Source organism: Panthera pardus, unplaced genomic scaffold (assembly GCF_024362965.1).
Source record: "Panthera pardus isolate Hobbes unplaced genomic scaffold, ASM2436296v1 HiC_scaffold_3, whole genome shotgun sequence".
NCBI classification, from domain to species: domain Eukaryota; kingdom Metazoa; phylum Chordata; class Mammalia; order Carnivora; family Felidae; genus Panthera; species Panthera pardus.
In genome coordinates, this window is record NW_026526876.1 from 53,860,562 (window position 1) to 53,885,725 (window position 25,164).

At 42.2% G+C, this 25,164-nt stretch overlaps 2 protein-coding genes and 1 pseudogene across 2 annotated transcripts; 2 read left to right on the forward strand and 1 right to left on the reverse strand.

Annotated features, from left to right (window-relative positions):
- The first annotated feature begins 456 nt into the window (after positions 1–456).
- On the forward strand, positions 457–8,115 carry LOC109255220 (endogenous retrovirus group K member 13-1 Env polyprotein-like). The gene is made up of 2 exons (XM_019429743.2): positions 457–509; positions 6,446–8,115. Exon 2 carries the CDS (start codon positions 6,490–6,492, stop codon positions 7,531–7,533), a length of 1,044 nt encoding a protein of 347 aa, XP_019285288.2. The 5' UTR covers positions 457–509; positions 6,446–6,489; the 3' UTR covers positions 7,534–8,115.
- Positions 8,116–15,836: 7,721 nt separating this feature from the next.
- LOC109255084 (protein SET-like) lies at positions 15,837–16,604 on the forward strand (annotated as a pseudogene).
- A 2,448-nt stretch (positions 16,605–19,052) lies between these two features.
- Positions 19,053–20,062, reverse strand: LOC109255085 (putative olfactory receptor 3A4). Its single transcript, XM_019429500.2, has one exon. It carries the CDS (start codon positions 19,998–20,000, stop codon positions 19,053–19,055), a length of 948 nt encoding a protein of 315 aa, XP_019285045.1. The 5' UTR covers positions 20,001–20,062.
- Positions 20,063–25,164: the final 5,102 nt, after the last annotated feature.

Sequence of the window (25,164 nt, forward strand, 5' to 3'; positions counted from 1 at the left end):
ATTCCCCCACTTTCAAGGGCATACGAAAGCCTTGTCAAGGCTGAGAAAGTTAATTCCTGAAGCCTGTGGTCTGCAGGTGTTGGCAGTAATGCTACCTCCCTTTTTCTACCCCGAGTCAGATAGAAACAAACATGGGAATTGTGTTTTGCTAGCAATCTTATCAACAAGGTCTTGTGACCCGTCTAGAAAATGCACAAGAAACACAGAACTAAATGTTTTGGTGGGCAGCGATTATGTGAAACCTGTTTATTCTTAGAATGACCTGACCCATAAGAGTCTGGATATAAAAGACTGTGTACAGCAACAATAAAGCCGTCACTTGGGCCATCAGCCCAGGGGACCCTCCTGTTCCCAAACTGTCTTCTCTTCTCTCTTTTTTTCTTACATTCCCCTACCCTCAGGACCCTGATCTCCGTGTTTGTTGCGCCGGTTGCGACAAGTGGCACCCAAACAGGGACCTGAGACAACAAGGAGGAAAGCGAAAGCGGACCGCGCGACGTCTAATTCAGGTAGGGGAACTGTGCCAGCAGCACAGACGACGGGAGTAAAACTATGGGACAGAAACAGTCTACGGAACAGGGATATTTTGTAACTGCCTTGCAGGCTCTTATGAAGGAGAGGGAATTAAGGTTTCTCAGTCAGCCCTTAGGGAATTTTTTGACGTAGTGCATGATTATTGCCCATGGTTTCCAGACGGGGGTACAGTTGATTTAAAGGATTGGCAGCGAGTTGGTCAGAAACTTAAAAATCAAATGAAGATTCGTGGGGCTGCAGTTCCAGGGACTTTGTGGTCTACTTGGACCTGTATTAAGGAGGTCCTTGATCCGCAGGATTCTATTGAAATAGTTTCTCTTAGCTCGGAAGTAGCCCAACCCTTAGTGACTTCAGATGCTCCTCTCCCTCCAGAAACTACTTTCAATGCCCTTTCAGGACAGTCACGGGTGCCTTCACCTTTACCTCCTCTCCCCCTCCTAGAACAGTTATCTGTGCAAGATCCAGAAAATAATGATGACTCTCCTTTTGGGGATCAGGGGGATGATGGGCCGTATTTGGAAGACCAGAGGACACCTGCCTTCTTGGCCCCTCTGGTCCGGAAGGTACCTTTAAAACGACCTTCTTTTCAGGCACCAGATAGAGGCTTACCTCGGCTGGCTTTCCCTATTACTCAGAATCAACAGTCCACTGAACCTTACCCCGTTATGGGAGCTACTCCTTTGCAGCGGACTCTGTATCAAGCAACACAGTATGGGGAAGACACCTCTGCTTTTCACGCTGACCCTGTTATTCAGCAGGGGGGACAGAGAGTGTACTCCGCCCTAAGTTTTCAATTGCTGAAAGATTTGAAATCCTCTACAGCCCAGTATGGTCCAACAGCTCCCTTTACCCTGTCTATGCTTGATAATTTGAGCAGGGAGGCATTGTGCCCAGGAGATTGGAAGGTCATTGCTCAGGCTTGTTTGAGTGTGAGAGATAACCTCTTCTGGAAAGCAGAATTTGCAGAGAATGCTGAAAAACAGGCTATGTATAATAAAAGAACTAACATACCAGTGGATTTCAACATGCTCACAGGTACAGGACAATATTATGATGTGGGCCTCCAGCTGAATTATCCTGAAATTGCGTATAATCAAATTAATACCTGTGCCATTACAGCTTGGAAAAAACTCCCCTCCACAGGGGGCAGAACTGAGGAATTGTCTAAAATTAGGCAAGGGCCAGATGAGAAGTACCAGGATTTCGTTGGGCGCCTTTTGACTGCAGTCAGTCGTATCGTTACTGATGGGGAGGCAGGTACCGTTATTGTAAAACAACTGGCTTATGAAAATGCTAATTCTGCATGTCAGGCAACCATTCATCCTTGGAAAAATCAGGGTACCTTGGAGGATTATATTAGGCTATGTGCTGAGATTGGACCATCTTATATTCAGGGCATTACTTTGGCAGCCGCCTTAAAGGGAATGGACCCCTTACAGGTGCATGCCCAGCTTCAGGGTGAAAACATAAGAACTAATCCAAGGAAGTTGGGTGGAATAGTGTGTTTCAAATGTGGCCAAAAGGGCCATATGAAGGCCCAATGTCATAGTAAAGAAATAATTCCAACTATCCCCGGTTTGCCAAGTGGCCCTAACATTAATAACAAGCCGGCAATTATTTGTCCCAGATGTAGACGGGGGTATCACTGGGTCAATGAATGCCGCTCTAAAACTGATTGTAATGGCAGACCTCTTCAGGGAAACTGGAAGCGGGGCCAGCCGCTGGCCCCTCAAACAACTGCGGCAATGTTCCCACAGGCACCTTCTCACCCATTGTGTCTAACACTGGAGACCTCCCAGGTATTAGCCAACTATACCGTGGTACCCCCGCCAGTGCAGGACTAGATCTTACCCCAGCTCAGTCCGTTTACCTAGAAGGAGGACAGCCCCCCAAAGCCATCCCCACAGGGATATGGGGGCCTCTACCCAGGAATACTTGGGGGTTATTATTGGGAAGATCCAGCTGGACTCTTAAGGGATTGATGATCTATCCTGGAGTTATTGATGAAGATTACACTGGAGAAATAAAAATTTTGGCCAGCTTAACTATGGGAACTTTGGTGCTTGAGCCCAAGACTCCCATAGCACAATTGATCTTGATACCCCGGATATCCTCCAATAATAAGGCTGTTAAACCTTACCAGGGAAATCAGGGGTTCAGCTCCACAGATCTTTATTGGGCTAAAGTGATCTCTGTAGAAAAGCCCATGCTTACATTGCATATCCAAGGAGTCCCTTTTGAGGGACTAGTGGATACAGGTGCAGATGTCTCAGTTATTGCTCAAAAAAATTGGCCTGTCACATGGCCTACTCAAGTGACTAATATTCCAATTAAAGGTGTTGGTTATGCCTCTGCTCCGTTGCAAAGCTTTGATTATTTACATTGGAGACTGCCTGATGGTATGACTGGAACTTTTCAGCCTTTTGTTTTGAACATAGATCTTAATCTCTGGGGCAGGGACATATTAACTGCAATGAATTTGACTCTGGAGACTAAGGCAGTCCCGATTCAAAAACAGACTAATCTTGCTATGCACCTTATGAAGGAAATGGGCTATATTGAGGGGAAAGGCTTTGGGAAGGAGTTGCAGGGGAATCCTGAGCCGTATGTCCCCGAGCCTAAAAGAGACCATTTCGGATTGGGTTTTTCCTAGGGCCATTGGAAACTCCCCACGCTATGCCTCTCCAGTGGATGTCTTCCACTCCAGCGTGGGTTGACCAATGGCCCTTACCTACTGTTAAGAGGGAGGCTGCTGCTCACCTCATAGAGGAACAACTGCAATTAGGTCATTTAGTTCCCTCCACCAGTCCCTGGAACACCCCAATCTTTGTGATGAGAAAAAAGTCAAATAAATGGAGGTTGCTGCAAGATTTGAGAGCAATTAATGCTGTCATGAAGCCCATGGGGGCTTTGCAACCCAGCCTCCCTTCCCCATCGGCCATTCCTTTACAATATCAATTACTAGTTTTGGACTTAAAAGATTGTTTTTTTACCATTCCGTTGGCCCCTGGCGACGGAGAACATTTTGCATTCTCCCTGCCTTCCACTAACTTACAGGAACCTGCTAAGTGGTATCAGGGGAAGGTCTTACCGCAAGGCATGGCTAACAGTCCGACTTTATGTCAAGAGTTTGTGGCCATAGCAATTGCCCCTTTTAGACAGAGTTTTCCCCATGTATATTGTATCCATTATATGGATGACTTACTTTTGGCTGCTGAAACTGAGGAATTATTACAGGAGGCTTTTATTTCTCTTCAAAGATGCCTTAAAGCATATAATTTGATTGTTGCCCCTGAGAAAGTTCAAAGGGAAGCACCTTTTGAATACCTAGGGTATCTCATCTCCAAACCAACTGTCCGACCTCAGAAAGTATCAATTAGAACCAGACATTTGACTACTTTAAATGATTTTCAGACATTATTAGGAGATATAAATTGGATTAGAAATACACTAGGGGTCACCACAGAACAATTACTGTCTTTGTTTAATATTCTAAAAGGAGATAGTTCTCCAGCATCCCTGAGAAGTCTCACTCAAGAAGCTAAAGAAGCTATAAGACATATAGAACAGGCCATTCAGCAGGCCCAAGTCACTAGAATTGACCCTTCTCAGCCTTTGTATCTAATAATATTAAAACCTCAAGTCATCCCCTTTGCAATTCTGTGGCAATCTCATGGCCCACTTGAATGGCTACATTTAGCCTTACACTCTCTGCATGTCATTAATCCTTTGCTATCTATGGTTTGTCTTCTCATCATTAGAGGAAGATCCCGAGCTGTTCAGCTCTTTGGACACGATCCAGAATTTATTGCATGTGCCTTTCTGGCACAGAAGCTGGTGGACGCTGCTTTTGCCCAGTCCATCGAATGGCAACTTGCCTTGGCTGATTTTACAGGTCAAATTAAATTTCATTTACCTTCTGATTCTTTAGTACAAGGTTTCAGTCTTATAGATATTTTGCCCTATAATCCTATTGTTTGTCAGCCGATTGAAGATGCTGCTTCCATTTTTGTGGATGCTGGTAAAGAGGGTAAAATTGCAGTGTATTATGTCACTTCTCAACATAAAAATTTGATCACTTTAAATTATACGACTAAATCTGTCCAAAGGGCCGAGCTTTATGCTGTATAGGTAGCCCTAAAAACTTACCCGGAATCTATAAATGTCTATTCTGACAGTCAATACGTTGTCAAAGCTGTGTTGCAGCTTCCCACTGCCTTTATACTGACAGCAGATGAGGAACTTTATCATCTATTTCATGCTATACAAAAACTTCTTAATTTACGGCACATTCCAATTTATATTTCCCACATTCGAGCTCACACCGATCTGCCTGGTCCCCTAGTTGCTGGGAATCGGATAGCCGATGCAGCAACCCATTTATTGCAAGTTCTGCCCATTACCACTCCTTTGGAAACAGCCAAAAGGAGTCATGATAATTTTCATCAGAATGCGGCAGCCCTTCGACAAGAATTCAAAATATCTCGTGAAGCGGCCAAATTGTTAAACAATGCGGCATCTGTCCGCAATTCTTCCCACAGCCGGTGTATGCCATTAATCCCCGAGGTTTTCGCCCCAATGACTTGTGGCAAATGGACGTCACCCAATATTTACCTTTTGGGAAATTGCAATATATACATGTGTCTGTAGATACTTGCTCAGGCTATATACATGCTTCAGCCCACTCAGGAGAAACATTTGTTGATGTTCAAAATCACCTATTTTCTGCCTTTGCAGCAATGGGCAAACCTCATAAAATAAAAACTGACAATGGTAGTGCTTATACTTCTAAATCTTTTACAGAATTTTGCCACCGACTCCGAATTGAGTATACAACTGGCATTGCTTATAATTCCACAGGACAGGCTATTGTTGAGCGAGCTCATCTGACTCTAAAACAGTATCTGCAAAAACTTAAAGAGGGGCAGATATTAAAGGGAAAGATAAAGTATTCCCCACATGTACATCTCACTCTTGTGTTGTGTTTTAAATTTTTTAAATGTCAATGAAGCAGGGATGACTGCCGCAGAGCGTCGCTGGGGAAAGAGTCAAGAACCTCTCTTGATGGCAAGATGGAAAGATATGCCGGAAGGCATTTGGCGAGGCCCAGACCCAGTCCTTCGAAAAGGGCGAGGGTATGCTTGTGTTTTTCCACAGGATGAGGAAGCGCCGCGCTGGGTCCCGCTTCAGCTCCTCAAAGATATTACGGTTGCACCGAAAAATGGCCAAATTGACAGTGACGGAGCCCCCCCAGAAGCGACAACGGTGGAGTCATAAGGCGGGTACACCCACCTGGGGACAGATAAAGAACCTGCTGACCCAGGCCACTGATGTAGTGACGGCCTCAGGTAGAGAGGTAACGGCCACACATGTCTTCTTGGCATGCCTGTGCATTCTCACTACAACCGGGGAGTCTGCCCTCTATTGGGCATACGTGGTAGGTCCTCCTACAGTACAACCTGTAACATGGAGAGACCCCACACCCAAAGTATACACCAATCTCTCCTTTATGGGAGGGGAAGATGCAGGGTTTTTGCCCACTGTGTCGGCCTCTATAAATTGGACGGCACTCTCTGCAGGAGTACCCATCTGCCTGCAAAGGGAGTCTACGCCGTACAAACTTGCTTATATGGGTGTTTGGGTACGAAACCAGTAGGGCGGTCTATTACTTATACTATGTAAATGGCAAGCGTCCTTCTGAATGGGTACCCCGCTCTGTTGCCGCTTATTGGCAAAAGAGAGAATTATTAGGAGAATGGATGTTTTCTGGACCGCGTGATCCCCCTCAGAATCTTCCTGTATGTCCCTCAGTTGGTCAAGGAAGGCCTTACTGGGGACTCACCTTGGGGTAAATGTGCCCAGTCCTCTTCATTGAGGATGACTCCTAAAGGCATAAACTATACCATTACAGATTATTCCCGAAAGGCCTGGCATTCATTCCTTCAAGAAACACCTATGGCTATTTTGGAAGTGCAAAGGGAAACAAGGAGACCTTTAGTGGCTCCTTTAAGAGATATGGGTCCACCTCCTAACAAGGTACAGGTACACCACAAGATTATCCCACAAACCACTTCGCAATCCCCTGAAGGAAGAATTCATTCTGATCTTTGGAAGTTATATGCTACCTTTGATAAAATATATACTAATGACAGCTTTAGTTTTCCAGAATATTATGTTTCTCCAGTTCTGCAATTGCGTGCCTATGTTCCTCCACCCTACTATCTGATTGTTGGAGACGGAGTCATTACTCCAGTGAAAGAAGATGGTCATCAGTTATACCGGCTGACTTGTCCTGCTTGTGAACGGCTGCACAGGACCAAATGGTTTCTTGGACTCTTAATTGCTGGACTCATAGCAGCAGTGACTGTAATTGCCTCTGCAACTGTATCTGTAATATCCTTACATGAACGTGCCCAAACGGCATCCCATGTAAATGAATTGGTTCATAATGTATCCAAGGTGTTTGCCACTCAAGAACGAATAGACCGTAAATTGGAAGCCCAATTAGAGGCACTACAAGAAGCGTTGATGTATCTTGGTGATCAGTTTGCTGTTTTGCATACCAGACTTTCTTTAATTTGTCATGATGCATATAAGCATATCTGTGTTACCCCTTTAGAGTATACCAATATGACATGGGGACAAGTGCGTCATCATTTACAAGGGGTTTGGCATGATGCTAACACTAGCTTAGACCTCTTACAGCTACAAGAAGAGATAAATGCTGTTGCAAGTAGCTCACTCAGTTTCCCTGACCCTGGAGATCTCGCTGGAACCATACTGCACCAACTTAATGGGTTTAATCCATTTAATATTCTTCAGCATTCCTTTTGGATCTTTATTGGAATTGTTTCCCTAATATCTGTTATACTTGTCTTGCTGTGTTGTTTCTGGAGATGGGGTCTTACTGCCTTTACCACATACCAAGCCAGGATGCACATGTTGCAATTACAAGCAATAGGGGGACATGTGGGGGGCCGGGCCCCGGTGCCAGGCTGAGACCGGGTCGAGCAATGTTCCCTGTTGACTCAAGCCAACCCGGTGGTTCCCCCTCCCATTCATGTGGGAGGCCGGGCCCCGGCGCCAGGCTGAGACCAGGTCGATCAACGTTCCCTGTTGACTCAAGCCAACCCAGTGGTTCCCCCTCCCATTCCCCCACTCTCAAGGGCATACGAAAGCCTTGTCAAGGCTGAGAAAGTTAATTCCTGAAGCCTGTGGTCTGCAGGTGTTGGCAGTAATGCTACCTCCCTTTTTCTACCCCGAGTCAGATAGAAACAAACATGGGAATTGTGTTTTGCTAGCAATCTTATCAACAAGGTCTTGTGACCCGTCTAGAAAATGCACAAGAAACACAGAACTAAATGTTTTGGTGGGCAGCGATTATGTGAAACCTGTTTATTCTTAGAATGACCTGACCCATAAGAGTCTGGATATAAAAGACTGTGTACAGCAACAATAAAGCCGTCACTTGGGCCATCAGCCCAGGGGACCCTCCTGTTCCCAAACTGTCTTCTCTTCTCTCTTTTTTTCTTACATTCCCCTACCCTCAGGACCCTGATCTCGGTGTTTGTTGTCCCGGTCGCGACAAGGGGTCCCATAGGAATTTCCATCTCATAAGATAATTAATGATTGGCTCGTCAGGGAACGCACACGTAAGGATTGATCATCCAGTGCCCCGAGCCCCCTTGGTGGTCTTGGACCTCTCTGGAAGAAACCAAGACACGTAAGAGAGTTTATCATGGCGACTGGCGACACTCACAAACAGCACCCTCTCGATCCACCACAGTCTTATTCAAGCCTTATTCTAAAAGTAAAACTGAAACTAAAAGAATTGGGGAGCCATGTTTCAAAGGATGGAATTAGCCCCCAGAAAACCAAGAACCACCCACAAGAAACTCCAGCCGGCTACATGTATAGGACATATGGAGCCTATACTTGCAAGTGCTTACTTACGTGGGAAAATTGGAAGGATAACTTGAGTCTCAGGTGTCCCAAATGGGGTTCTTTTGACATGTCTGAATTAGTTTCTTGTGTGCATAAGTAGGGAAAGCCGGCTATGAGACCAAGTTACCAGAAACCAGGAAGCCATTTGGTTCAGTCAATGAAGCTCCTGGCTTTGGGGGAGGAACCAACAGTCACAGAGGTACTCTGGCTTCATTCGGTTTGTCCCTTGCTGCAGCTTTTGGTATCTCTGCAAGAAACCGGTTGTGATGTAATTGGAAACGGAAAATAACTAATTAATAGATCCATAAATTATAATGCTGTCTTACAATTAGATTTGTGTTAATAAAAGGGGGATATATGGAAATTGGGTCTTTAATGTCCTCTCCACAAACATTGATGAAATGCAGACTACATTTTGTTTGCATCCTGTTTGTGCATTTGTGTCCATATGTATTATAAATGTGAGATATTTTCTCTACCTGTGGATGGGCATTGCTAAAGTTAATCTGTAAAAGAGCTCTATTTAATTGGTTTAAAGGCAAGCGCTTGTAAAAACTGAGCATTTTAAAACACAAAAGGCTAAAAACTAATCCAAATGTTTTTTCAAGTTCACATGAGCCGGGATAAAATTCCCAACATCCATACTTTTATGTTACTTCATAATAAAGATGCATCACAGGAAAGGACCTAACTGATGGCCCAAAGAGATAAAGATGACGAAAATTTAAGACACTGACCCCTTACCCAGTAGTTGGAATAATGAGGAACAGGAGAAGGAAGACAGGCAGACACTAGAAATCCTAAATCCACCCTCCAAGCACAAGCACCAGAAATGGTGGCCGGCCCTCTCCTCTTCCAGAGGCTGACAGGAGACCGGATAGGAGATGGAGGTTTAAAAAAAATTTAGGCCAAAACTTTAAATCTGCCTCTGGCCTTGCCAGCGACTCCCCTTCTACCTTTGCCTCTGCTTCCTGTTCCTGTACCCGCTTCCGGTCCACTCGCACAACCAGCTCCTAAACTATCCTTGGTGCCTCCAGTGCCATCAGCTCTTGCTCATCCTACCCTCACTGTCAAGGAGCAAAAAGCACCCCAAGCTGTTGGGCCACCTCCTTGTGAGGTTCAAAGGAAGCACCTCCCAAATCAACATGAAAGAGTCAAGGACTCCCCTGGACTCAGATCACTCACTTCAGATTTCCCCACAGGAGCCCCAAATAAAATTGACCAGTGGGGAACAAACCAATTGACTTCTTAGTGGATTTGGATGCAATATATTCGATATTAAAGCTAAATTGAGGTCATTGATTTAATTAAAATAAACATGGCTTTAGAGTTATCGACATCAAATATAATGTAGGCAACCAACTTTTTACTCTATTTGAATTTATTGGTTAAGTTCATGTTATCTCTGTTGCAATGTGTAAGCAGAGGGGACTTAAAATAATGGTTAATTTTGTCTGTCTCATAAAGTTTTCATGGGTAATTGCTAAGAACAAGTAAGTTAAATAAATAAAAAGGTTTATGGATAAATTTTTAAATAGCTTCCCCAAATCATTAATAATCTAAAACTTTGAAGTTTTGCTAAGTTAAATGATAAACTAGGTTAAATTCATTGGGTATCTAAGTCTTTCCCAAATAAAATAAAATCTTAAAACATTAATTACTGCATGTAGGTTTGTCTGTGTTGGCTTCTTATTGTAGAGAAACTGAAAATACTTGAGTCCAGGGGCACCTGGGTGGCTCAGTTGGTTAAGCGTCTGACTCTTGATTTTAGCTCAGGTTATGATCTCATGGTTCAGTTCATGAGATCAAGCCCTGCTCTCAGAGCAGAGATTGCTTGGGATTCTCTCTCTTCCCCTCTCTCTGCACCTTCCTGCTTGTGATCTGTCTCTCTCAAAATAAACAAACTTAAAAAAAAAAAACAAAAACAAAAACAAATACTTGAGTCAGTTGGTAAACATACTTTGTGCATTATTGAAAGACTGTACTATAAAAAAAGGATGTAGAAACTATTAAATATATTCATAAATTTTCCATTCTAAAACGTTCTGGTGTAATAATTCACAATTTGTTACTAGTTAATTTTCACAGGAGACTAAGATTTCTAAGAATTAAAACTCTGATAAATATGATTAAGATTGCTGGAAAATGATTTTTTTAAAAAGCAATTACGTATATAGGAAAGTAGGAGATATGTAAGAAAGGTGTAAAGAATGAAAATACAGGGGCGCCTGGGTGGCGCAGTCGGTTAAGCGTCCGACTTCAGCCAGGTCACGATCTCGCGGTCCGTGAGTTCGAGCCCCGCGTCAGGCTCTGGGCTGATGGCTCGGAGCCTGGAGCCTGTTTCCGATTCTGTGTCTCCCTCTCTCTCTGCCCCTCCCCTGTTCATGCTCTGTCTCTCTCTGTCCCAAAAATAAATAAAAAACGTTGAAAAAAAAAATTAAAAAAAAAAAAAAAAGAATGAAAATACATTTTGTTGATGGAAAGAAAATAATTTTGTCCTGAAATGAGACTGGTTATTTAGAGAGAGAAAATTTAGGACAGAATCTAAGTTAAAAAAAAAAAAAAAACAAGTTGTAAAACGTTTGTGAAGGGGAATCTTTGAAAAAGAACTTTATATGTGGTCAGGACTAACACTAGAATAAATGAATTTTTAAAATAGTATGATATAAAATTAAGATTTGGCTTTTCTCTCTGTTAAGAAAAAAACACTAAGATTTCTTGGATTACTGGTCTACTCTTGATAAGAAATTATAAACAAGGCTCCCCCACCCCCCGCTCATTTGCTCAGAAAAATAAGGTTTCTTGATTTGTTTTTGTAAGGTCTTTGATTACTCAAAAAAACGAAATCCTTCAATATTAAAGTGGCAAAATTTGGTCACAAGTATTCCAATGTTCCGTAAAATCTCTTATGGCCCTTTTGGTTAAACAGTAATTAAATATTAGGTTTTATAATAATCTAACATCTTATATAGGCACATGCTTTTAAAACTTTCTAAGTTTTTTTTAAACAAACTTCCCAGAAATTCAAATACTAAATGAAGTCTTTTTGACTAAATAGGCTTGTTTATTTGGTATGTTAAGTCACATGGGAAGCATTGTCAAATAACTGATTGTAACTTCTCTTAGGTTATCTTTGTGGGTAAATGTTATAACTGTTCCAAAACCATATAAAATTCCTAAGGTTTGACTATTTCCTAGTATAATGTCATCACTTAAAATTCTAATTATTAAAACATTATGTGTCACAAAAATAACCAAATTTCCTTGTCAACTGCATTGTAATGAGCTCTCATCAGAGTCTCATCAAACCATGCCCATTTTTGAGTCTTTTGTCATTTACAGTTATTGTTCTGATGCTCTTACAAAATATGTTTCAACTTCAAAGAGTTCATGAATATGAAAAGGAATTTTGACAAATACAGGTTTCTGATATCTTTAAGATCATAAAACTAAACTGAGTAAGGATTTCCAAAACTAATGGGAAAACTACATTCAAGCAAAACAAAAGTTGATAACATGGGACTAAGTGAATTAAGGAAAATGATTACAGTTTTGTTTTATGACTCTTGTTTGAAAATATTGCTGATTCTCTAATGCTTGCTCTTCAGATTCAAGGAAACTTTTTCTCTTAGGTTATCTATGACTTACAAAAATTTGATAGAGATTCCTTTATGAACAAATTGAAGCATTTCTCTTTTCTCCCTGCCTGAACCCTCCAGAATTCAAAACTCTCAATGAGTATTCTTTCCTTCATGGTGATTATAATTATTTACATAAATTCAATAAAAATCTGTTCTCCTTTAACAGAACACCATTGGAAACATTGGTTATATTACCAAGGCTTTGACTGGAACATCATATTTGAAAGAGACATGTACAGACTCAGATAAGACCAGATGGCTTTAAGGAATTAAGGTTGACTTTATAGCCAGTAGAGTCCCTTAGAAATGTCAGCCTGATACCTTGCTTATGGAGTTCCCAGCTGCCTTACCAGCCCTGCAGACCAAAGCCAGACAACTTGAGGTTAACTTCAGAAAGATTGCCAGAATAGATCATATACAATCACTGTGCCTGTTACTCTATGGGCCACTCAAAAGGATCACCAGAGACATTTGCACTATAAAATCCATCAGATTGCCACTGCCTGCTCCCCCTACATCTGGGGATGCTTCAAGTCTGACATCTAAAAATCTTCTCACACTGGCATCACTAGGGACTCTGACGCCGCGTTTATAATTTGCTCCAACCATTAACTTATATTTTTCTTTTATTTCCAAAAAAAAAAAACCCTGTTATTAATGACCTGATTGCTTGCTAACTAAGACAGAGTCTATATGGTGGCTAACACCACTTGCTAACACCACCTATATTGACTCCTTATGGGAAATAAAAACCCATAGAGATAAAATCAAGCAGCAAGCCACTTGGCTATTAGAAGCTCTTGACCACCACCACCACCCCCTTTCCAAGGTGGCTGGGACTGGTTTACTGATCTATTCTATTGGATACCCATTGATACAGCCTTTAGAGGAGATGACGGACTTAACTATATTGTTATTTTTCCTTAAAATGTGTTTGGGGATAAAATGAACGATGTCATGTAGTACCAAACTATGTAGGAAAATATCCAAGTTCTCAGATGAGGAACTCTCTCTGATAGTTCCCCTCCATTGGCACAAGGGGCCAAGAGTTGCATCCAGTACCACGTCAAATCCTTCCATTCCAAGGCCCCTACTATGCCTTAATTCAGCTTGAAGCAGTTACAGAAGGGGGACTGCCACCCATGTTCCAAAGAAATGGAATGAAGGATTGACTACAGGAAATTATAACAGGAAAAAAACTTAGCATATTTGACTGTATGTTGCTTCTATTTCCCTTGCTGCTATGGCCTTTAAAACTTCTGCTTAGCCCAGCACATAGGTATAGTACAGCAAAGATTTTCAGAAACTGCTCTTTATGCAAAACCTACCTCACCTGAAGAAACAAAGAAGTAGCCAAATTGGTCATCATTCCAGTTCTTCAAGATGAAGGGATGATCATAACTCAGGGGAATTGAAACCGTGCCTCATAGGGTTAAGGATGTTAAAACTAACAAAAAGTTTAAAACTTGTTTTTCAGATAAGCATTTCCCCCAGCCAGCTGTTGTGTTTTTCAGATCTCAGGAAAAGACTCACTAGCTGTCTCTGCAGAAGCCTGGACTCAAGGTCGATTGATGTGATTACAGCCTATGAACAAGCAAGGCTTGGCACAGGTGCGTGCCTTACCAGAGACAACAAGCCTAAGACCCCATCCAGCTTATACCAGTTCTTAGAGCATGCCCATGACCCCTTCTCCTTATCCTAAGAAAACTTCCTGATGCCAGGGACTGAATTTTGTCTCCTTCTGATGTTAAGTCTCCACCCCAAGGAAACATGGGGATATATGTTAGGTTTGTTCAATGTGCATGCTCCATCTTTCCTCATAAATAATCATAAATTTCCCTACCCTTTTATTTTCCAAGATGTACGTAAAGGATTCTTTGGACTTTTTCTTCTGTCGCAGTCTGTTCAAATATCACATTGGTTTCTTCAAAATGTACTTATTGGAATTATTTTACTGTCCATATATCATTGTTATAAATGTTATATCAAATGTAAAACTAGACAGTCTCAGCCAAGCACATGTACTTTGTTCATCAGTTGGACTTAATAAAGAACATATACCACTTTTAAGCTTCCCACCATTTATGTTACAATAAATTCCCCCCAACAAGGAACCCTGTGTGTGTGTGTGTGTGTGTGTGTGTGTGTTCACGCCTAGCAAATGAGGGACTTGATGGACCAACGGCAGACAAGCCAGTCACCCTGGCATCAAGGGACATAACATAAGGTCGATCATCACTGCTTTCTGAGGACAGATTATTGATTAAAAGGGGGGAATGATAAAAGACATTTTCAACTTTAATGTTTTTGGGTGCTGCTCCTGGGCTCCCAGGGAAGCTATACTTTTACCAAGGTCACAATGCCTTCACCAAACTTCAAAGCATGGCAATCTTTCTGCCCTGAGCACACATTGTCCATCTACTTCATTAGCAAATAACCTAAAATAAATATTACAAACTAAAGATAAGAGTAAAAATCTCCCTAAATTCCATTCCCATATTGCTGAAGCCTGCAACCTTGCACATACTAAAAGCATAAAATAAAGTTAGTAGTTTTCTGAAATGTCCTTCATAATAATTATTGTAACTCTTGCTATAACAAAACCATATATAACCCTGGATTAAACATTCCTTTTCCAAAGCACTTTCTTCTCCGTGAAGATTGTATATCCCAGGCAGCTGTCTTCACGTGGGCTTGAATAAAACTCTATTCCTTTTTTTTTTTTTTTTTTTTTTTTAGAAATTGTACAAGGTTTGTTCATTTTGTGTTGACAAGTGTCAGGTTAGGTTCTGGTGAACAGAAGACATTGCACTGCAGGGTACTCCAGGACCTCTTCTTCATAAAGTCACTAACTTTCAAGAGCAGAAGATATATCTGACTTTCTTACACAGAAACAGACACAGAGAAGCGGACAAAATGAGGATACAGAGAAATTTATCCCAAAAGAAAGAACAGGACAAGGCCATGGCCAGAGATCTAAGTGAAGCAGATACAAGTAAGATGCTTGATAGAGAATTTAAAACAATGATTATAAGGATACTCTCTGGACTTGTGAAAAGAATGGAAAACATGAGTTAGGCCCTTAACACAGAAAAAGGAATAACATAGCAGAGATAAAGGGCTCGATAAATGAAATGAGAAACACACTTGATGGAATGAATAGCAGTATGAAACAGAGGGGTGAATTAATGAGCTAAAAGAGGAATGGAAAGTAACCAAGCGAAAAAAGAGAGAGACAAAGGAATTACATAAAACTAGAATGGAGGTAGAGAACTCAGTGATCCCATCAAACATATAATAATATTCATATTCTAGGAGTCCCAGAAGAAGAGAGAGAAAGGGGGACAGAAAATTTATTTGAAGAAAAAATAGCTGAAAACTTCCCTAATATGTGGAAGGAAATAGATATCCGGATCTAGGTGGCACAGGGAACTCCCATCAAAATCAGCAAAAGCAGACCTCCACCAAGACATATTGTAATTCAATTTGCAAAATAGAGTCATAAAGAAAAAAATCGTATAAGCAGCAAGACAAAAGAAATCATTAACTTAGAAGGGAAAATTCATAAGTCTACTGGGATATTTTTCAAGAGAAACTCTGCAAGACAGAAAGGAGTGGCATAATGTATTCAAAGTGCTGAACGGGAGAGTAGTTGGAGTTTCTTCCAGACATACGTCTGCCCTTATTTTGTGGACTTTCCTCACAGCATGGCCCTAAATGCCAGCTTCACTCCCACCTCAAATGAAGAAACTGCCTCCTGCCCCCAAGTCAAAGGAGACATTGACCTCTCCAATGGGAGATAAAGAGCAGCAAAAAGCAACTGAACATATTGATGAAGTACAAAATGACATAGACTTAACGAAGAAGTCAGTGAGGAGATTTTGAAAGTAGAACAGAAATATAACAAACTCCACCAACCATTTTTTCAGAAGAGGTCAGAATTGATCACCATAAAGCCCAAATTTTGAGGTAACATTTGTCAATCATCCACAGGTGTCTGCACTGCTTGAGGAGGAGGATGAAGAGGTACTGCATTATTTGACAAGAGTTGAAGTGACCAAATTTGAAGATATTAAATCAGGTTACAGAATAGATTTTTATTTTGATGACAACCCTTACTTTGAAAATAAAGTTCTCTCCAAAGAATTTCATCTGAGTGAGAATTGTGATCCATCTTCAAAGTCCATTAAAACCAAATGGAAATCTGGAAAGGATTTGATGAAACATTCAAGTCAAATGCAGAACAAAGCCTTCGGGAAGAGACGGCATGAGGAAGCAGAAAGCTTCTTCACCTGTTTGCTAACCATTCTGACTCAGGTGAGTTAGGAGAGGTCATCGAAGATGATATTTGGCCAAATCCATTGTAGCACTACTTGGTTCCTGATATGGATGTTAGAGGAGGGAAAGGAGGAGGAGGAGGAGGAGGAGGAGGAGGAGGAGGAGGAGGAGGAGGAGGAGGAGGAAGATGAAGGAAAAGAGGACTAACTGATGGATCCCAAACTTCCATTTTTAATTTTCTCCGGTCCCTTGGAGCAAGTTGTAACCTTTTTTTCCCCTTTCCTTGTGGCTCATGCACCCTGTTTTTAAAAGTCTCTATTCTCTGCCTTTATACCACGGTTCTCAACTTACTTTGGGGGAAAATACCATGAACAGAATAGAGTAGGGAAAGAAACTCTACCCCTTTCTGTTCCAAATTATTTTTATCCCTTCCTGTCTCAACAAAACCTTTATGGAATTAACACCACCATGTTCTGTGGGAAAAAAGAAAAAGCTGCTCCCTTAGCTATGCCGGAAACTGGAGGGTGTTACCCTGCTGTGTAGTAATGCATGGAATTTAGCTTTTTCCCTCCTTTCTCTCACTATTGGGCTCAGAGATAACACTGTGTCTGTACGTGAATATGGACAATTAGCATTGACCAAGATATATCTGTCTACTTTCTCTTGTTTAAAAAAGGCGGGGGGGACTTTAAAAAAATGGGGCTACCGAAGATCAGCAAGGAGTGGGTTTGAAATGTTTGGGTGGGTAAGAGGACATTTTGACAACATGGCTTTGGCATGTTTAATCAGGATGTTTAATGGACATCCTAGCAGTTTAAGATGACACCTTTAAAATAAAATACCCTCCTAATGATGACTTGAACACTGCCGCTCAATAGGAGAATCAGAAGAACCTATGGGATCTTATTGGGAATTGACATTGTCCATTGTAATTTTGTTCCTGTTTATTTTTAAATTTTCTTTTTGTTTCACCGGAAAGGAAAGATGATGCTTGGTTTTAAACTTTAAAAGTGTACAAGTTGTTTTGTTACAATAAAACTAAATGTGTACACACATGTGCCTGTGCACGCATGCGCACAGCGCGCTGCGCAGCGCGCACACACACACACACGCGCGCGCGCTGCGCGCGCGCCACAGTGATTAATGGGAAAAATCTGAAGCCAAGAATATTCTATCTAATAAGACTATCATTCAGAATAGAAGGAGAGATAGAGTTTCCCAGAAAAACAAAAATTAAAGGAGCTTATGATGACTAAACCAGCCTTGAAAGAAATATCAAAGGGAACTCTTTGAGTGGAAGTATAAAAGTAGGAAACACAAAAGCAGTGAAAATGAACGTTTCTGTTAAAAAATCAGTCAAGGAAGTAATAAAAAGGGATATAAAATGTAGTAACACATGTTTAAACATGGGGAGGAGAGGAGAAAAGAATGGGTTCAAGCTTAAATGGCCACCACCTTAATATAGACTGCTATATGCAGATGAGGTTATATACAAACCCAAAGCTAACCACATATTAAAAACCACTGACAAACATGCAAATAATAAAGAGAAAGAAAACCAAATATATCGCAAAGAAAATAGGCAAAACATGCAATAAAGACAAGAAAGGATCAGAGAAAATCTTCAGAAACAACCACAAGACAAGTAATAAAATGGCAGTAAATACATATCAATAATTACTTTGAATGTAAAGGGACTAAATGCTCCAGTTGAAAGATACAGGGCTTCAGAATGGATAAAAAATAAACAAGACCCTTCTGTATGCTGCCTGCAAAAGACTCATTTTAGGCCTAAAGACACCTCAGGCTTGTTTTTTGTTTTTTTTTTAACGTTTTTATTTATTTTTGAGACAGAGAGAGACAGAGCATGAATGGGGGAGGGGCAGAGAGAGAGGGAGACACAGAATCGGAAGCAGGCTCCAGGCTCTGAGCCATCAGCCCAGAGCCCGACGCGGGGCTCAAACTCACGGACCGTGAGATCGTGACCTGAGCCGAAGTCGGACGCTTAACTGACTGAGCCACCCAGGCGCCCCCAGGCTTGGTTTTAACACTTGTTTCCTTTTTGTTGATTTATTTGTTGCAATTGGCCTCCAGCAATCCCTTTAACCTCTACCAGCTGCTCTGGAACAAAGTGTAAATTTGTCAAAGGCACAAAAATCTCTTAATTCGTATTTCTGTTTTGTTTAAATAATGTTTTCCCTCTAATATTGATTTTCCTTTTCTTTTTCATTCTTTTTGTTGCCCAGTTCCCGCCCCCTCCCCACACCTTATAGATACCCTTCCTCGTTGAAATGAGATGCAGTACTTACAGATGTAGCCTGCCTGGGTTCAAATCCCAGCTCTGGTGTTGATTAGCTGTGTGACTTTGGGCAAGTTACTCAACCTCTCTAAGGTTCAATTTCCTAATCGGCAACTGTAAATCTACATCTACCTCATAAGGTTATTATGAGGATTAAATGAGTTAGTAGATGTCAGTCACTGAGAAGACGGCCTGTCATGTATCATAAAATAAGTGATAGCCATTATCATTTTATTGTATTTTCCTTCCTAAGCCAGTCTCCAACCCCACTTCATCATACTCACTTCTCATCTGCACTAATCACAATACCTTTTGGAAGCAGTAAGCGTGACATTCATAAAGGAGAGGAAGGGATCTCACTCTGGAGGCCGTCTCCCTGTGAACACCCGCTGCAGGGCGCCCTGCACATCAGGGTTCCGGAGACTGTAGATGAGTGGGTTCAGCATGGGGCTGATGACAGTGTTGAGGATGCCAATCCCTTTGTCTTTGTCCGAAGCCTCCACTGAGCCCAGCCTCATGTAGCTGAAGACGCCTGTCCCGTAGAATACGCCGACAACCGTGAGGTGGGAGCCACACGTGGAGAAGGCTTTCTTCCTGCCCTCAGCAGAGCGGATTCGCAGGACTGCGGCTGCCACGTGTGCATAGGACACAGTGATGAGGACCAGTGGGGCCACACCCATGAAGGCTGCTGCTACAAAGAGCAGCAGCTCATTGAGTTGGGTGCTGGAGCAGGAGAGCTGGAAGAGCTGTGGGAGGTCACAGTAGAAGTGATTGATCACATGGGGGCCACAGAAGTCAAGAGTAGATAAGGCAACAGTTTGGGTCAGTGCGTTGGTGAAGGAAAAGGCCCACGACACGCCCACTAGCGCTTGCTGAATTCCCCAGCTCATGCGGGTGCTGTAGGTGAGGGGCTGGCAGATGGCCAGATAGCGGTCATAGGCCATGACTGTCAGCAGGAAGCAGTCCGCCCCTGCCAGGAGGTGGAAACAGAAGAGCTGTGAGAGGCAGGCCCCGTAGGGAATGCTTCTGTTATTGGACATGAAGCGTCTCAGCATGGCAGGGACAGTGACACTGATGCACCCGACATCCAGCAGGGACAAGTTCCCCAGGAAGAAGTACATGGGGGTGTGGAGTTTGGGTTCGGTGAGGATGGCAGCCAGGATGCTGAGGTTGCCCCCAAGAGTAGCTACGTAAGCGAGAAGGAAGACGGTGAAGAGGATGGGCTGCAGAGCTGGGGTCTCTGACAGACCCAGCAGGACAAACTCAGTGACAACAGAATCATTTCCTGAGGCTCCCAGATCCATGGCTTTCTTCCACCAGCAGCAGAACGGAGCAAAAACTAGGAGGTGCCAATGGTGGTGAAAGGAGAATGAGATCCTGATAGAAACCACCAAGTGTAGCAATGTCCCAGAGAGGGCCAGGATGCAAGAACACATAAAATTTAACAGAGTTAAAGATTGTGACATAATAGGAAAAGACTTGATAAACCTGACACTTAATGGGTAAGAACAGTAGCACTGGAGAGACTCAAACAGAACTAAATGAATAGACATAAAATGGGGAACAAATGTAATATTTGAAAGTTAAAGGGAAAGATGTTTTTCCTGAGACCAAAGTTCCAAGAAGAAAACGCCAAGCCTGCAGATGGTGGCATGGCCATAATTTAGGTACACAAGATCCCAGGGGATGAAATGGAGGCTTCAGGGAAAGGGAATGGGAAGGCATGCTCCCGCAACCTGTGTCCACAATCTCCACTACACATGTCATCGCGTAGGATGGCAGTAGTGAGATGCTTGCTGTTACCCAGACTGTTAAGACATTAACTTGGGAAGCTGAGCGCTGGTCTGGACTTTTCAGAAAAAGTGAAATGAAATGAAATTTAATGAAATGAAATGAAATGAAATGAGGTGAGATGAGATGAGATGAGATGAGATGAGATGAGATGAGATGAGATGAAATGAAATGAAATGAAAACAGCTACATGAAATGAGAAGATACCATTGAGGACATCTCCCGCTCCACTGCTGGTGAATACAAGCCTTGTAGATTTTCTAAACAGCAAGATTCTATTGCATTTCTCCATGTAGAACTTGGGAAATTTGGGCTCCAGAGTACTGACCTTTTGTTGATTAAGAAAACTGTAAAAAAAGTTTTTGAGTAGGGTGAGAATTGGCAAGCTTAAGTTCCCAGGTGGGATCAGTGGATACCCAGTTGAACTCTCTCACGGAGCTAAACAAGTATATACCCAGCCTCTGAACTCCCTTCTGCTTCCAATTACACCATCACTTAGCTTCTTGCTCCTCGGTCTCCCGGCTCTAGTTATACATCATCCAACACACATACTATCATGGACCCAATGACCAGATAAGGACAAAGTCTGTGATGGTGCCATGACTGGCCCCATATGATCAGTTGGATAATACTTGCCTTTCCCCAAAGTGGTCACACTAATAAAATGCACCGTGGTCTGTCTCAACTTCTGGTTGAAGGATGGATGTTTAAGTCGCCTTGAACAGGAAAAGGCTGCAGTTGGAGCTCCCCAAGTGGCAAAAGGCATGAGCAGAGGAATACATTTCCTGATGATTAATTTTGAAAATAATGTCAAGACCACAATGGGTCAAACACCGACTGATGGTCCAGCCTCTTCTACATGGACACGTTGTTCAGACTGTCACCTCTAAGTCAATCTCTCCAGATCTGAAATGGTCTTCTTTCTCAATCTGCTCTTGACTTAAATATTTTGGTAACAGCCTTGCCATCCTCCCAGTAGCAGGGCTGGCAAACTTAGTCATCACTGCCTTCTCTCTAACCCCTCATATTCAAGCACCCAAGTCCCACTTGATATTTTGGGGGAAGAGAGGAGCCATTCCAGAGCCCATTTCCTTGGTATGCAAACCAAGTTGAGAGTCCAGTGACGGGTCTTGGGATGGCATTCACCCAGACAAGGAGATGGGCACTTCTTAAGCAAAGAGGAGGGACAGTCACGCTTGCCCAGAGACCCTCACGGAGGCAATAGCTTATAAAGGACAGAGAGATAGAGACAGACAGCTAATATGACATCATTTCACATTGGGATTTTTCTCCACTCCACTGTTACCCCTTGAGGCTTCAGAAATTAGCACCTTCCAGGGGGAGACAGAACCAGGTAAACACTTGTGTCTGCCATAGACATAATGATCTCTAGAACCTTTCAAATGTTTTGGACTTCCTCAACATGTTTCCAAGTATGACCTTCATGGATATGGAAAAATTCATTCATTTATTTAACAAAAATGTTTTTCACCACCTACTATTATTGATCTTACAAATAAAAATCAGTTATTTTACCAGAAAATATGGGTTTGTTCAGGAATATCAGAGGACTGCAGTTTGGAACAAGCAAGCTATGGCAAAAACCATAGGTGAGTCCCACAAACAAAAGAAAGGAATGTTATTTTATGAAGAAATAGGGAGTTGAGAGGAGTTCTTGTCCCTTCGAGAAAAGCAAGAGTTGAGAGTGATGATGGTTTCTCATTGGCTGAGTTGCTGGGGTAGTCTATTATTTGTCAGAGGTGAAATGTACATCTTTTTGTCTTGGGGCCCGAAATTGAGGATTCTTTTCCCCTGAGCATTCTTCCATTGGGGTCTGCATTGACAGTTCTTCCTAGAACTGAGGTGGAGTGGCATAGAGTGAGAGCTCCCCCCTTCTGGCTTCCACACTCCATTTTAATGATGTTTCCCTTTATTAATTTTCATACTGTGTACCTGCACTGCTATCAGCATTGCATGGAGTTAAAATGAATTTCAGAAAGTCTTAAAGTACAGTAAAGGTCACACAGTTTCAGAGGTGACCTTGGGACTTTGGGTTTCTGGTTTAGTTCAGCCCATTGTCTTCGGTGGGGAAGAGCAGTGTCTTGTAACTACACAGCTTTGCCTGCAGCCTGGGGCTGAGAGGAGGGTGGAGCCTGGGCAGGATCTGCTCCTATCTCAGTCCTGGAGCAGCATCCCTGGACTTCCCTCATCTCACAAGGTCATGTCACATCTCCCAACACAGCTCACATTAACCATCCTCAAACTTGGCATCTCTTCTAGCCTCAAACGAATGCCTTGCCATTTTTCTGCTTCCACTTACAATCAAGACCCTGTAGCATCCTGATCCTAAATATTTTCCAACCTTCAAGGCCCCCAACATCATAAAGGAAGAGAAAGGTTTGGAGTATGTTTTAGACCAAGACTGCCCTACTTTTGCTAACTCCTGAAAGTGGCTTCAGGCATCAGACTCAACTTGTAACAATTCTTTGTTAAGTCAGAAAGCTTTCCCATTGGCTTTCATTAGCATGTTTGGGAGAAACTCTTTGCAGGATCAATTGAGGAGCTTCATGGTGGCTCTGGAGGAGCTGGAAGGGAATTAGGATAAGTAGGGATTTCTGTCAACAGCTGTCCATAGAAGGGAACCACAGGTTACAGAAACCACTATTGCACATTCTGCTCCTGACATGACAAAGGTTATTTTCTCTCCCTGGAAAGTCTTTTCTCTCACCTTATTAACCCAAGACATTCCATCCTCGAAGACTTGGCACAGGTCTTCTCTCTCCAGGAAACCATCCACCAGCCCTTAGGGTTGGGTGCCCTTCCTCTATCCCCCCATGGCAGTCTAAAGGTACGACAAGCTGATGATCGTCAATTCTTACATCCATCCCAGATGCAATGCTGTTGATCCTAATACCTAACTGTGCACTGGATATGTCTACATGAACATTCCACAGGAACCTCCAACTCCACACATACAAAACCAAATGCACCATGTTTGCCCCTATTATACAAAAGGAACACATGAAAAGACACACACACACACACACACACACACACACACACACTCACACACACCTAGAACCCTAAAAACACATGGCTTTTTGTGGAAAGGTCACAGGCAAAGAAATAGCAGGGCACAATGATCTCCTGAACTCTCCCTATTGCCCATGGAGGGTGGTAAAGGGTGAACATCACGAGACTGGACGGACTAGGGCAAGCTTTTCGGTAGAGAGGGACTCCACCCCCTACAGACACTCGATATATTTATGGGAATTGGAAGAAAGAGGGAAGCATCCAGGCAGCTGCCCAACAGCCGGTGCCTCCTGGATGGGGAAGTAAGTTTGTTAAATGGTGATGCCTCCAGTGGAGCTGAGCCTTGGTTATCACCCTGTTTTTCCACCGAACCGCTGAGCTGACTTCTTGCTAAGCTACTGAAAGGGGGGAGATATTGCCAGACAATATGATAGACAAGAGGTGACCAAGATATATGGTCCCTGCTCACGTGAAAAAGGCAAGCCTTCACCAATAGTTATCTCTTATTCACTACGCATATACATTCACACACCCACATGCTCTGCCACATGCCCACGTTATCATTTTTTGTTTTACCAAAAGAGGCATGACACTGAATGAATTTTTTCAGCTTTTAAAAAATTATCTTTATATGTTGAGCTTCATTTATTGTATTACTCTTCAAATTTTTTAAAAGTTTATTTATTTATTTTGAGAAAGAGAGAGAGAAAATACAAGAGCCAGGGAGGGGCAGAGAGAGAGGGAGAGAGAGAGAATCCCAAGCAGGCTCCGTGCTACCAGCACAAAGCCCGAGGTGGGGCTCAAACTCATGAACCATGAGATCATGACCTGAGTCTAAATCAAAAGTCGGAGGCTCAATCCACTGAGCCACCTAGGTGCTCCCTTCTTCAAATTTTTTCAATGACTTTCTAATATTCTATTATTTGCATTTGCCAAAACTTACCTTATCACTGGATATTTCGTTCCAATTTTTCACTATTATAAATAATAATGGAACCAAGTCTCTTCATCTCTGATATTTGTCCTCTGTTCTGAATAGTTTCTACCCCTAATTTGGGCAAAGAACTTGTCTTTTCCATTGATATTCTACATTCTCAAGACTAGATTCCTTCTTACCTTATGACAAAAGCATAAATTACTTCACGACTTTCTTTTCTATAAGAGACAGGGAAACATGCATTCTTCACACCCCCCACCTATATTGTTCATATTTATTGCTCGTATCTTTGTTTTGAGAGTTTTCACTGGCTTCAGGGCTTGTTGACTTATTTGTTAGCATAGGTTTTTCAATTCCGTTAACTACGAAGGAAGAGGAAAAAAGATTAATTATGTAAATATGTGGCAATTCAAAGCCTTCATGTAATAATGATCACCTAGTGGGAAGGAAGGAAATTTGCTTGAGTTTTTAGACCATTTAATTAATATTGGGACTTACGAGGATGCTGCAGCTGCTGGTGATGATGGCTGCCGCCATTTTTACTAAAGATGATAGGGAAGCAGAATTTTACTCAACAGGATAACCTTGCTACACTATCCAGACTTCATTTGCCATGGGGCTGAAAAAGTCTACAAAATCTCTCTCCAATTTTTTAAATTTGATTAATAATACTCTGCCCATTAGTTTTCTTTTTAATGTGTTTCATA